At 40.5% G+C, this 12,600-nt stretch overlaps 1 protein-coding gene across 1 annotated transcript in view; it reads right to left on the reverse strand.

Annotated features, from left to right (window-relative positions):
* The window catches only part of L2HGDH (L-2-hydroxyglutarate dehydrogenase), a 46,455-nt gene extending 34,059 nt beyond the window's left edge, over positions 1–12,396 (reverse strand). Inside the window, exons 1-4 of the mRNA XM_053711109.1 lie at positions 12,375–12,396; positions 11,980–12,131; positions 4,102–4,233; positions 1,143–1,305 (exon numbers count right to left, since the gene is read on the reverse strand). Of these exons, the coding sequence (XP_053567084.1) occupies positions 1,143–1,305; positions 4,102–4,233; positions 11,980–12,131; positions 12,375–12,396 (469 nt within the window). The remainder of the gene's footprint in view (positions 1–1,142; positions 1,306–4,101; positions 4,234–11,979; positions 12,132–12,374) is intronic.
* Between the last annotated feature and the right edge of the window lie 204 nt (positions 12,397–12,600).

The following is a 12,600-nucleotide window of genomic DNA, read 5'->3' on the forward strand; positions in this document are numbered from 1 at the left end:
GTAGTGCAATGCTGTCCCTTCAGCAATGGATAACAAGAGAATGAAGAAAATTTGATAATAGAATTAAATTGGAAAGTTGATTAAAATTGTATGTTTTATCTGAATCATAAAATAAAATTTTGGGGTTTACTATCCCTTTAAGGGGAAACATATTTTATAGTACAGTGTTTCTTTAAGATAAAGAACAATAAATATGAGATCATCTTTGAAATAGTCTTTAATGCTGCCATCACTACTTTACTAGCTCATGGGATGTTAAAGGGACACAGTACCCAAAAATTTTCTTTTGTGATTCAGATTAAGCATGAAATTTTAAGCAACTTTCTAATTTATTCCTATTATCAAATTTTCTTCATTCTCTTGGTATCTTTATTTGAAATGCAAGAATGTAAGTTTAGATGCCGGCCCATTTTTGGTGAACAACCTGGGTTGTCCTTGCTGATTGGTGGATAAATTCAACCACCAATAAAAAAAAGTGCTGTCCAGAGTACTGAAACCAAAAAAAAAGCTTAAATGCCTTCTTTTTCAAATAATGATAGCAAGAGAACGAAGAAAATTTGATAATAGGAGTAAATTAGAAAGTTACTTAAAATTGCATGCTCTATCTGAATTACAAAAGAAAAAAATTGGGTTCAGTGTCCCTTTAAACATGAAAATATTCAAACTAATGAAAGAGAATTGTGAGAATTAAAGTGTGTTTGTACTTCTAAACTCACTATTACTAATGTGAACCTAGAGAGAATGAATCACTTAAAGGGCCACTAAACCCAAAATCTTTCTTTCATGATGCAGATAGAACATACAAATTTAAACATTACAATTTACTTCTATTATTTATTTTGCTTCATTTTTTAGATATCCTTATTTGAAGAAAAAGCAATGCACATGGGTGAGCCAATCACATGAGGCTTCTATGTGCAGCAACCAATCAGCAGCTACTGAGCATATCTAGATATGCTTTTCAGCAATGAATATCAAGAGAATAAATCAAATTAGATAATAGAAGTAAATTAGAAAGATGTTTAAAAATGCATTCTCTTTCTAAATCAGGAAAGAAAAAATGTGGGTATCATGGCCCTTTAACAACCGCCTCCTCTCTAAGCTGAACTGGTGCAGGCAGTTAGAATATCATTAAAGCTCACCTCCTTCAGATCCTGCTGGACTCTCCTTCACCATTTCTATGTCGGTAACTTCAAAGTCCGTCAGGACACTGCCCCCAGCATCTCTAAAGTCATTTTTGTAGGCCTCTGACACCTGTGTGTAGTTTACAATCCCTGTGTATGGAGAGTCAATGGCCATAACACCCTGTAATACAAGGAGTGAAGGTAGAGGTTTAATGACACCGTGGTTAACTGAAGGACAGGCAGGGAATGTAATGACCCACTAAGTGTCACCACTAAGGCCAGTGTTAAATGTCCCCATCATTAGTTTCATTCAGGCTGCTGGCACAAGTGAAGACTGTTTGCCTAACTTACACAATAGTGCAAAAATACAAACTAATAACCGATCATAGTACAGCTCAAAAAGGACCATTATAGTAGAAAAATGATATGCTCTAACTTGTTATGCTGGTGACCCCTTTGTGGGGGTTAAACACATAGTTAAAAGGGAGAGTCTACTTGAAAATGTTTATTGTTTGAAATGATAGATAATCCTTTTATTACCCATTCCCCAGATTTGCATAACCAACACTGTTAGCGTAATATACCTTTTACCTCTGTGATTACCTTGCATTTAAAGGGACACTGAACCCAAATTTTTTCTTTCGTGATTCAGATAGAGCATGCAATTTTAAGCAACTTTCTAATTTACTCCTATTATCAATTTTTCTTTGTTCTCTTTGTATCTTTATCTGAAAAAGAAGGCATCTAAGCTTTTTTTAGGTTCAGAACTCTGGACAGCACTTTATCGGTGGATGAATTTATCCACAAATCAGCAAGGACAACCCAGGTTGTTCACCAAAAATAGGCCGGCATCTAAACTTATTCTTTCATTTCAAATAAAGATACCAAGAGAATGAAGAAAATTTGATAATAGGAGTAAATGAGAAAGTTGCTTAAAATTTAATGAGCTATCTGAATCACAAAAGAAAAATGTTGTCCCTTTAAGCCTCTGCAGACTGCCCATTATCTCAGTACTTTTTACAAACTTACATTTCAGCCAATTAGTGCTGACTCATTCACAACTCCATGGGTGTGAGCACAATGCTATCTATATGGCATAAGTGAACTAGCACTGCCTACCTGTGAAAAGCTAATAAAATGCACGGCCTGCAGGGACTTAGAAATCAGTCTATGAGCCTACCTAAGTTTAGCCTTCAACAAAGAAAGCCAAGAGAACAAAGGAAATTTGATGATAAAAGTAAATTGGAATGTGGTTTATAATTGCATGCCCTATCGGAATCATAAAAGTTTAATTTTGACGTTACTGTCCCTTTAAAATACAGATGAGGAGCTGCAGAGCAGTTCTGGTCCAGAGAAAAAACTGCCATTTACCCATTTAGTAGCGTTGATCACACAAGTGGGTCAGCTGATGTGCCTGCTCTGGAACAGCAGTGTTCTGTATTGCAAGGTTGTTAGTGTAAGAATGACAAACAAATTACAACGGTCACGGATACCATGCTGCCAGGGCAACCCTTTCTCCTATTTGGATTATTGTGTTTTCCACCAGTCCCTTTTGTTTGTGCAATAAAGAGCTGATTGCAATTCAGGAAGGGGGTAAAATGGGGTAGCAGAGTCCCTGCAGAGATCTTATGGAACTATTCACCGGCTGGATTCGCTAGAGATTCCTGCTGGACTTTAACTTAGGTCGCTCCCGAGGCCCTATGCTACAGAGCTCCGCTCTTCTGGGGGTTTGTCATGCCTTTGTTGGGCATGGGTTGGGGTGATTACTAAGAGGGAGCTCACTCAAGAACCTGGGGGTTTTGACACCTCCCACCTCGGACTGTTCCTAAATACCCTTTGCTGGGCTGCCGCTCCGGTCCCCAGCCACGGATCATGTCGCTTTTTGGACTGTGACATCTGGGGGCCTGGAGCTCTCCAATGATACCCGGGAATAGCCACCGCTCCCTCTGGATCACTTCTATTTGCTGTTCTCCCTTCCAGAGGGCTCTTTTCAGTTTTTGGCACCCCCAAGTGCACACTTTTAGTTTTGATTTTTCCAGGGGCCACAAAAACTGTGGCACACATTCTTAGTTCTGCTTTTTCCCAGGGCCCGGAAAGACTAGTGCTGAGTTGGCCATCTCAGATCTAGATGATAAACTACAGCAGTGTGCTAAAACATACGTGGTCTATATTGTCCATTCAAAGAGATTTGTATCACTATAACTTCCACCTAGCCTGAACCTGCTATAGCCAGGTTCAGGCTTGCAGATTTGTCTTCATTCATAAGCTAGGAACCAAGGAAGTTCATGAAAAAGTGTCACACTCCACAGTGAACCTCAGTACAATATTATTATTATTAAATAATAATTATAAAATTAAACAGATTATTATTTCAAGCCAAATTAAAATAGTTTAAGAAATTTTGCAGCATTTTGAAGAAAGCCCAAGTTACAAAAGATGCTTTTTGGCCTCTTTAGGGAGTGTAGGGTAAGCAACATTTTTGCACAAAGCAAAAAGTTTTTAAAGTCCATTTAAAGGGATACTAAACCCATTTTTTTAGTTAATGATTCAGACAGAGCATGGAATTTTAAGAAACTTTCTAATGTACCCCTAGTATAAATTTTTCTTTGTTCTCTTGCTATCTTTATTTAAAAAGCAGGAATGTAAAGCTTAGGAGTTGGCCCATTTTAGGTTCCGCACCCTGGATAGCGCTTACTTATTGGTGGCTACATTTAAGCCACTAATAAGCAAGCATAACCCAGGTTCTGAACCTTAATCTTTACATTCTTGCTTTTTAAATAAAGATAGCAAGAAAACAAAGAAAAATTGATAATAGGAGTAAATTAGAAAGTTGCTTAAAATTAGATGCTCTATCTGAATCATTAAATAAATAAATTGGGTTTAGTATCCCTTTAAGAACACATTTGAATTTATTATGTATTTGTTTTTCACAATGGGAAAGTTTTAGGATGCTCTCGGTTACTCCCATGATACTCACCCTGCAGTAGGGTTCTTTTTCTCGGATCTGTTGTGCATTGATTATGCGCAGCCCCCGCACATTGTTCTGCAGGCCTCTTTCATACAATGCTTGAAGTCTTGGGATCTCGGAATGATCCACAGCAACTATAAGCTGGAGCGATACACTGAGTGGTTATTAAGTACTGCAGAGGTATACAAGTATACTAAATAGAACAAGTTATCAAATACATACGTTTTTGTTTTTATAAATGTTATTATCATATCATTTTTTGTTCTATGCAAACAATGGATATACCTAGCAATGAAAGTAATAGCAATATTACTGTATTTAAATAGACATAGCACATAAGCTACAACTGTGGTAGGCGCAGTGATTGGATGTGGGTGCAGGGAGCATATGTTGATATGCTTCCGGGGCCTGTGCAGAGTAAAAGATAGCACTGAGACTGAAGTGTATGGGGAGCTAGAGTAGGGATTGGCAGAATGAAGCAGCTGATGTAGATCGGTGACTTGAATCAGTCTAGCTAAAGCATTCATGATAGATTGGAGAGGCAGTGTTTGGGAAGGCCATTTAGAAGTAGATTGCAGTAGTCAATGCGTGACAAAATGAGGGAATGAATTGGTATTTTTGTAGTTTCTTGAGTACGGAAGAGTCGAATTCTGGAAATGTTGCGCAGGTGTGCACAGCAGGATTTGGTAAGAGCTTGTATATGTGGAGTAAATGGGGAGCTCAGAATCAAGTGTGAACAGCAGACCTAGGTTTAGGTGTTGAGAATCAGAGTCTACAGCTGCAAGATAAATGGAGAAGGGGGGGTGGAATAAGAAGAAGCTCAGTTTTAGACACAGTGAGTTGGAGGCAGTGCAAAAAACATCCAAGAGAAATTGCAGAGAGACAGCTGGTAATTTGGTTGAGTAAAAAGGGAGAGAAATGACAGATTTGTATATCATCATCAGCATATAAGTGGTACTGGACCCCAAAGGAGGATATATATGAAGATAGAAAAAAGCAAGGGACCCAAGACAGAGCCTTGTGGAACCTCTGAGAGAGGCAAATGATCAGAAGATGTGCTGTAGGGGATCAAGTAAGGAATTTGTTGGGAGAAATTGAGTTATGCAATTAGGCATTCCAATAATTTGGAGGCAAAGGGAAGTAAAAGACGGGCTTATAGTTAGAAGGGGTGGAGGGGGTCAAGTAAGGGCTTTGTTTAGGATTGTTTGATTGACGTATGCTTGAATGTATCAGGAAATGCACCAGTGGCGAGAGATTGGTTAAAAAGAAGAGTTAGGGAAGGGTTTAAAGAAGCAGAGAGGGAAGAATTTGTGAAGGAATGGAGTCAAGTTGTGAGATGAGCAGAAGATAGGAATATGAAGACTTCTTCCTCTGTTACAGGAGAAACGTAGCAGACTGTTTTGTTAACCGATAGAGTAATAACTTTTACTAGATGCACTTTTTTATGCTTAGGTTTGTTTATAATTGAACACTTGAACATTCAATTTATATCTAGAAAACATAATTTATGCTTACCTGATAAATTCCTTTCTTCTGTTGTGTGATCAGTCCACGGGTCATCATTACTTCTGGGATATAACTCCTCCCCAACAGGAAATGCAAGAGGATTCACCCAGCAGAGCTGCATATAGCTCCTCCCCTCCACGTCAGTCCCAGTCATTCGACCAAGAATCAACGAGAAAGGAGTAACCAAGGGTGAAGTGGTGACTGGAGTATAATTTAAAAGATATTTACCTGCCTTAAAACAGGGCGGGCCGTGGACTGATCACACAACAGAAGAAAGGAATTTATCAGGTAAGCATAAATTATGTTTTCTTCTGTTATGTGTGATCAGTCCACGGGTCATCATTACTTCTGGGATACCAATACCAAAGCAAAAGTACACGGATGACGGGAGGGATAGGCAGGCTCATTATATAGAAGGAACCACTGCCTGAAGAACCTTTCTCCCAAAAATAGCCTCCGAAGAAGCAAAAGTGTCAAATTTGTAAAATTTGGAAAAAGTATGAAGCGAAGACCAAGTTGCAGCCTTGCAAATCTGTTCAACAGAGGCCTCATTCTTAAAGGCCCAAGTGGAAGCCACAGCTCTAGTGGAGTGAGCTGTAATTCTTTCAGGAGGCTGCTGACCAGCAGTCTCATAGGCTAAACGTATTATGCTACGAAGCCAAAAAGAGAGAGAGGTAGCAGAAGCTTTTTGACCTCTCCTCTGTCCAGAATAAACGACAAACAGGGAAGAAGTTTGGCGAAAATCTTTAGTTGCCTGCAAGTAGAACTTGAGGGCACGAACTACATCCAGATTGTGTAGAAGACGTTCCTTCTTTGAAGAAGGATTTGGACACAAGGATGGAACAACAATCTCTTGATTGATATTCCTGTTAGTGACCACCTTAGGTAAGAACCCAGGTTTAGTACGCAGAACTACCTTGTCTGAGTGAAAAATCAGATAAGGAGAATCACAATGTAAGGCTGATAACTCAGAGACTCTTCGAGCCGAGGAAATAGCCATTAAAAACAGAACTTTCCAAGATAACAATTTTATATCAATGGAATGAAGGGGTTCAAATGGAACACCCTGTAAAACGTTAAGAACTAAGTTTAAACTCCATGGCGGAGCAACAGCTTTAAACACAGGCTTGATCCTAGCTAAAGCCTGACAAAAAGCCTGGACGTCTGGATTTTCTGACAGACGCCTGTGTAACAAGATGGACAGAGCTGAAATCTGTCCCTTTAATGAACTAGCTGATAAACCCTTTTCTAACCCTTCTTGTAGAAAAGACAATATCCTAGAGATCCTAACCTTACTCCAGGAGTAATGTTTGGATTCGCACCAGTATAGGTATTTACGCCATATTTTATGGTAAATCTTTCTGGTAACAGGCTTCCTAGCCTGTATCAGGGTATCAATAACCGACTCAGAAAAACCACGTTTTGATAAAATCAAACGTTCAATTTCCAAGCAGTCAGCTTCAGAGAAGTTAGATTTTGATGTTTGAATGGACCCTGTATCAGAAGGTCCTGTCTTAGAGGTAGAGACCAAGGCGGACAGGATGACATGTCCACTAGATCTGCATACCAAGTCCTGCGTGGCCATGCAGGCGCTATTAGAATCACTGATGCTCTCTCCTGTTTGATTTTGGCAATCAATCGAGGAAGCAGCGGAAAGGGTGGAAACACATAAGCCATCCCGAAGTTCCAAGGTGCTGTCAAAGCATCTATCAGAACCGCTCCCGGATCCCTGGATCTGGACCCGTAGCGAGGAAGTTTGGCGTTCTGGCGAGACGCCATGAGATCTATCTCTGGTTTGCCCCAACGTCGAAGTATTTGGGCAAAGACCTCCGGATGAAGTTCCCACTCCCCCGGATGAAAAGTCTGGCGACTCAAGAAATCCGCCTCCCAGTTCTCCACTCCCGGGATGTGGATTGCTGACAGGTGGCAAGAGTGAGACTCTGCCCAGCGAATTATCTTTGATACTTCCACCATTGCTAGGGAGCTTCTTGTCCCTCCCTGATGGTTGATGTAAGCTACAGTCGTGATGTTGTCCGACTGAAACCTGATGAACCCCCGAGTTGTTAATTGGGGCCAAGCCAGAAGGGCATTGAGAACTGCTCTCAATTCCAGAATGTTTATTGGAAGGAGACTCTCCTCCTGATTCCATAGTCCCTGAGCCTTCAGAGAATTCCAGACAGCGCCCCAACCTAGTAGGCTGGCGTCTGTTGTTACAATTGTCCAGTCTGGCCTGCTGAATGGCATCCCCCTGGACAGGTGTGGCCGATGAAGCCACCATAGAAGAGAATTTCTGGTCTCTTGATTCAGATTCAGAGTAGGGGACAAATCTGAGTAATCCCCATTCCACTGACTTAGCATGCATAATTGCAGAGGTCTGAGGTGTAGGCGTGCAAAAGGTACTATGTCCATTGCCGCTACCATTAAGCCGATCACCTCCATGCATTGAGCTACTGACGGGTGTTGAATGGAATGAAGGACACGGCATGCATTTTGAAGCTTTGTTAACCTGTCCTCTGTCAGGTAAATCTTCATTTCTACAGAATCTATAAGAGTCCCCAAGAATGGAACTCTTGTGAGAGGAAGAAGAGAACTCTTCTTTTCGTTCACTTTCCATCCATGCGACCTTAGAAATGCCAGAACTAACTCTGTATGAGACTTGGCAGTTTGAAAGCTTGAAGCTTGTATTAGAATGTCGTCTAGGTATGGAGCTACCGAAATCCCTCGCGGTCTTAGTACCGCCAGAAGGGCACCCAGAACCTTTGTGAAGATTCTTGGAGCCGTAGCCAATCCGAATGGAAGAGCTACAAACTGGTAGTGCCTGTCTAAGAAGGCAAACCTTAGATACCGGGGATGATCTTTGTGGATCGGTATGTGAAGGTAAGCATCCTTTAAATCCACTGTGGTCATGTACTGACCCTCTTGGATCATGGGTAAGATTGTCCGAATAGTTTCCATTTTGAACGATGGAACTCTTAGGAATTTGTTTAGAATCTTTAAATCTAATATTGGCCTGAAAGTTCCCTCTTTTTTGGGAACCACAAACAGGTTTGAGTAGAACCCTTGTCCTTGTTCCGACCGCGGAACCGGATGGATCACTCCCATTATTAACAGATCTTGTACGCAGCGTAGAAACGCTTCTTTCTTTATCTGGTTTGTTGACAACCTTGACAGATGAAATCTCCCTCTTGGGGGAGATAATTTGAAGTCTAGAAGGTATCCCTGAGATATGATCTCTAGTGCCCAGGGATCCTGAACATCTCTTGCCCAGGCCTGGGCGAAGAGAGAGAGTCTGCCCCCCACTAGATCCGGTCCCGGATCGGGGGCTCTCGGTTCATGCTGTCTTTGGGGCAGCAGCAGGTTTCCTGGCCTGCTTGCTCTTGTTCCAGGACTGGTTAGGCTTCCAGCCTTGCCTGTAACGAGCAACAGCTCCTTCCTGTTTTGGTGCAGTGGAGGTTGATGCTGCTCCTGTTTTGAAGTTCCGAAAGGGACGAAAATTAGACTGTCTAGCCTTAGCTTTGGCTTTGTCTTGAGGTAGGGCGTGGCCCTTACCTCCTGTAATGTCAGCGATAATCTCTTTCAAACCGGGCCCAAATAAAGACTGCCCCTTGAAAGGTATATTAAGTAATTTGGACTTAGAAGTAACATCAGCTGACCAGGATTTTAGCCACAGCGCCCTACGTGCCTGTATGGCGAATCCTGAGTTCTTAGCCGTAAGTTTGGTTAAATGTACTACGGCCTCCGAAATGAAGGAATTAGCTAGTTTAAGGACTCTAAGCCTGTCCGTAATGTCGTCTAGCCTAGATGAACTAAGGTTCTCTTCAAGCGACTCAATCCAAAAAGCTGCCGCAGCCGTAATCGGCGCGATACATGCAAGGGGTTGTAATATAAAACCTTGTTGAACAAACATTTTCTTAAGGTAACCCTCTAATTTTTTATCCATTGGATCTGAGAAAGCACAGCTATCCTCCACCGGGATAGTGGTACGCTTAGCTAAAGTAGAAACTGCTCCCTCCACCTTGGGGACCGTTTGCCATAAGTCCCGAGTGGTGGCGTCTATTGGAAACATCTTTCTAAATATTGGAGGGGGTGAGAACGGCACACCGGGTCTATCCCACTCCTTAGTAACAATTTCAGTTAGTCTCTTAGGTATAGGAAAAACGTCAGTACTCGCCGGTACCGCAAAGTATTTATCCAACCTACACAGTTTCTCTGGTATTGCAACGGTGTTACAATCGTTGAGAGCTGCTAAGACCTCCCCTAGTAATACACGGAGGTTCTCCAATTTAAATTTAAAATTTGAAATATCTGAGTCCAATCTGTTTGGATCAGAACCGTCACCCACAGAATGAAGCTCTCCGTCCTCATGCTCTGCGAGCTGTGACGCAGTATCAGACATGGCCCTAGCATTGTCAGCGCACTCTGTTCTCACCCCAGAGTGATCACGCTTGCCTCTTAGTTCTGGTAATTTAGACAAAACTTCAGTCATAACAGTAGCCATATCTTGTAATGTTATCTGTAATGGCCGCCCAGATGTACTAGGCGCCAAAATATCACGCACCTCCCGGGCGGGAGATGCAGGTACTGCCGCGTGAGGCGAGTTAGTCGGCATAACTCTCCCCTCGCTGTTTGGTGAAATTTGTTCACATTGTACAGATTGACTTTTATTTAAAGTAGCATCAATACAGTTAGTACATAAATTTCTATTGGGCTCCACCTTGGCATTGGAACAAATGACACAGATATCTTCCTCTGAGTCAGACATGTTTAACACACTAGCAAAAAAACTTACAACTTGGTTATAATCTTTTTTAGCAAAAAAACGTACTGTGCCTCAAAGAGGTACTAACGATTAAATGACAGTTGAAATAATGAACTGAAAAACAGTTATAGCATCAAACTTTAAAACAACAAAACTTTTAGCAAAGGTTTGTTCCCATTAGTAAAATAACAATAATTAAATTTGACATAAAAAATACAAAGCAACGTTTTTATTCACAGTCACTATAAGAATTCTCACAGCTCTGCTGAGAGAATTTACCTCCCTTCAAAGAAGTTTGAAGACCCCTGAGATCTATCAGAGATGAACCGGATCATGCAGGAAATATAAAAGTAACTGACTGGTATTTTTTGATGCGTAGCAAAGAGCGCCAAAAACGGCCCCTCCCTCTCCCACACAGCAGTGAAGAGAAACGAAACTGTCACAAATAAAGCAAAAAAACTGCCAAGTGGAAAATAATGCCCAAATATTTATTCACACAGTACCTCAGCAATGTAAACGATTCTACATTCCAGCAAAAACGTTTAACATGATAAATAGTTATTAAAAAGGATTAGTGACCTTTAACAGAGTAGTTCCGGTGAAATACCATCCCCAGAATACTGAAGTGTATACATACATGTCATTTTAACGGTATGGCAGGATTTTCTCATCAATTCCATTCAGAAAATAAAAACTGCTACATACCTCAATGCAGATTCATCTGCCCGCTGTCCCCTGATCTGAAGCCTTTACCTCCCTCAGATGGCCGAGAACAGCAATATGATCTTAACTACTCCGGTTAAAATCAAAGTAAAAAACTCTGACAGATTCTTCCTCAAACTCTGCCAGAGAAGTAATAACACGCTCCGGTGCTATTTTAAAATAACAAACTTTTGATTGAAGTCATAAAAACTAAGTATAATCACCATAGTCCTCTCACACATCCTATCTAGTCGTTGGGTGCAAGAGAATGACTGGGACTGACGTGGAGGGGAGGAGCTATATGCAGCTCTGCTGGGTGAATCCTCTTGCATTTCCTGTTGGGGAGGAGTTATATCCCAGAAGTAATGATGACCCGTGGACTGATCACACATAACAGAAGAAATTACAGCTATTTGTTTTTAGTCCACTGTTTATTAAAGAGATAGGAATGATTCAGATACAGAATGTAATTTTATAACAATTATAAAATCACTATTTTCAAATGTGCTTTGTTCCCTTGGTATCCCTGGTTGAAAAATGAATATGCACATAGTGGGAGCTAGCTGCTGATTGGTGCCTGCACACATTTGTCTCTTGTGATTGGCTAACTAGATGTGTTCATCTTGCTGCCATTAGTGCAATGCTGATCCTTCAGCAAAAGATAAAAAGAGAATGAAGCAAATTGGAAAGTTGTTTAAAATGGCATGTTCATTCCAAATGATGAAAGAAAATCGTGGGATTTCTTGTCCCTTTAATAGTACACATTTTTATCAGATATAAGGTTGAGCTTATTTTTTGTTGTTTAGATTAGTTTTAAATTCACAGGAAACAGCACAGGTTTATTGGCACATTCGTGTCATTTTGGGGAATCGACGTCCTTTTAACTTAAGTAAAAATGTCATTCAATAAAAATGGAGTACCTTCCCACATTGCTTATAAGAAATTCCTTTCTGGTCACAATATTGATAGCAGAGGGTGGATCCTCGCACACATAACCTGGCTTTCAGGGAGCCGGGGGTATAATAAATTCCGCTGTGAATTACTCCGCTGTTGTGTCCGGTCTGATGGGCAGCTGTATAAACACAAATAAATTATTAAAAGTTTCTATCTTTTTGAAAAGTATTATTTAAATAAAAGTGACAATAACATATTAGTTCACTAAACAAAGTGCATTAAAACAAGTAGTCTGCAAATCAATGCAATTTTCAACTATAAATGCTTTGTTCCTACACAAGCCCCACAACATATGACTCAGTTTGCCAAGATGATCTGCTATTGGGACATTTAGAATTTTATTTTTTTTGAGAATGTTGACCTGTAAAGTTCTCAAATTCCATACCACTAAAAGTCCCTTTAAAAAATATATCTTTATATTTGCAATGTGCATCTTTGTCTACTGTGGTCTGTGAAGCCCTGTCAATTTGTTTAATTCAATAAGAATTGTTTTTAAAAAGTGTTGTGCTATGTTCCTGTGTCCACTTTAACAAAAGGACTTTTTTAACTTATCCAATTGGTTTGTTATGATATATGTATATGTTGTG

The sequence above is a fragment of the Bombina bombina genome, chromosome 1 (genome assembly GCF_027579735.1).
Source record: "Bombina bombina isolate aBomBom1 chromosome 1, aBomBom1.pri, whole genome shotgun sequence".
Lineage (NCBI taxonomy): Eukaryota > Metazoa > Chordata > Amphibia > Anura > Bombinatoridae > Bombina > Bombina bombina.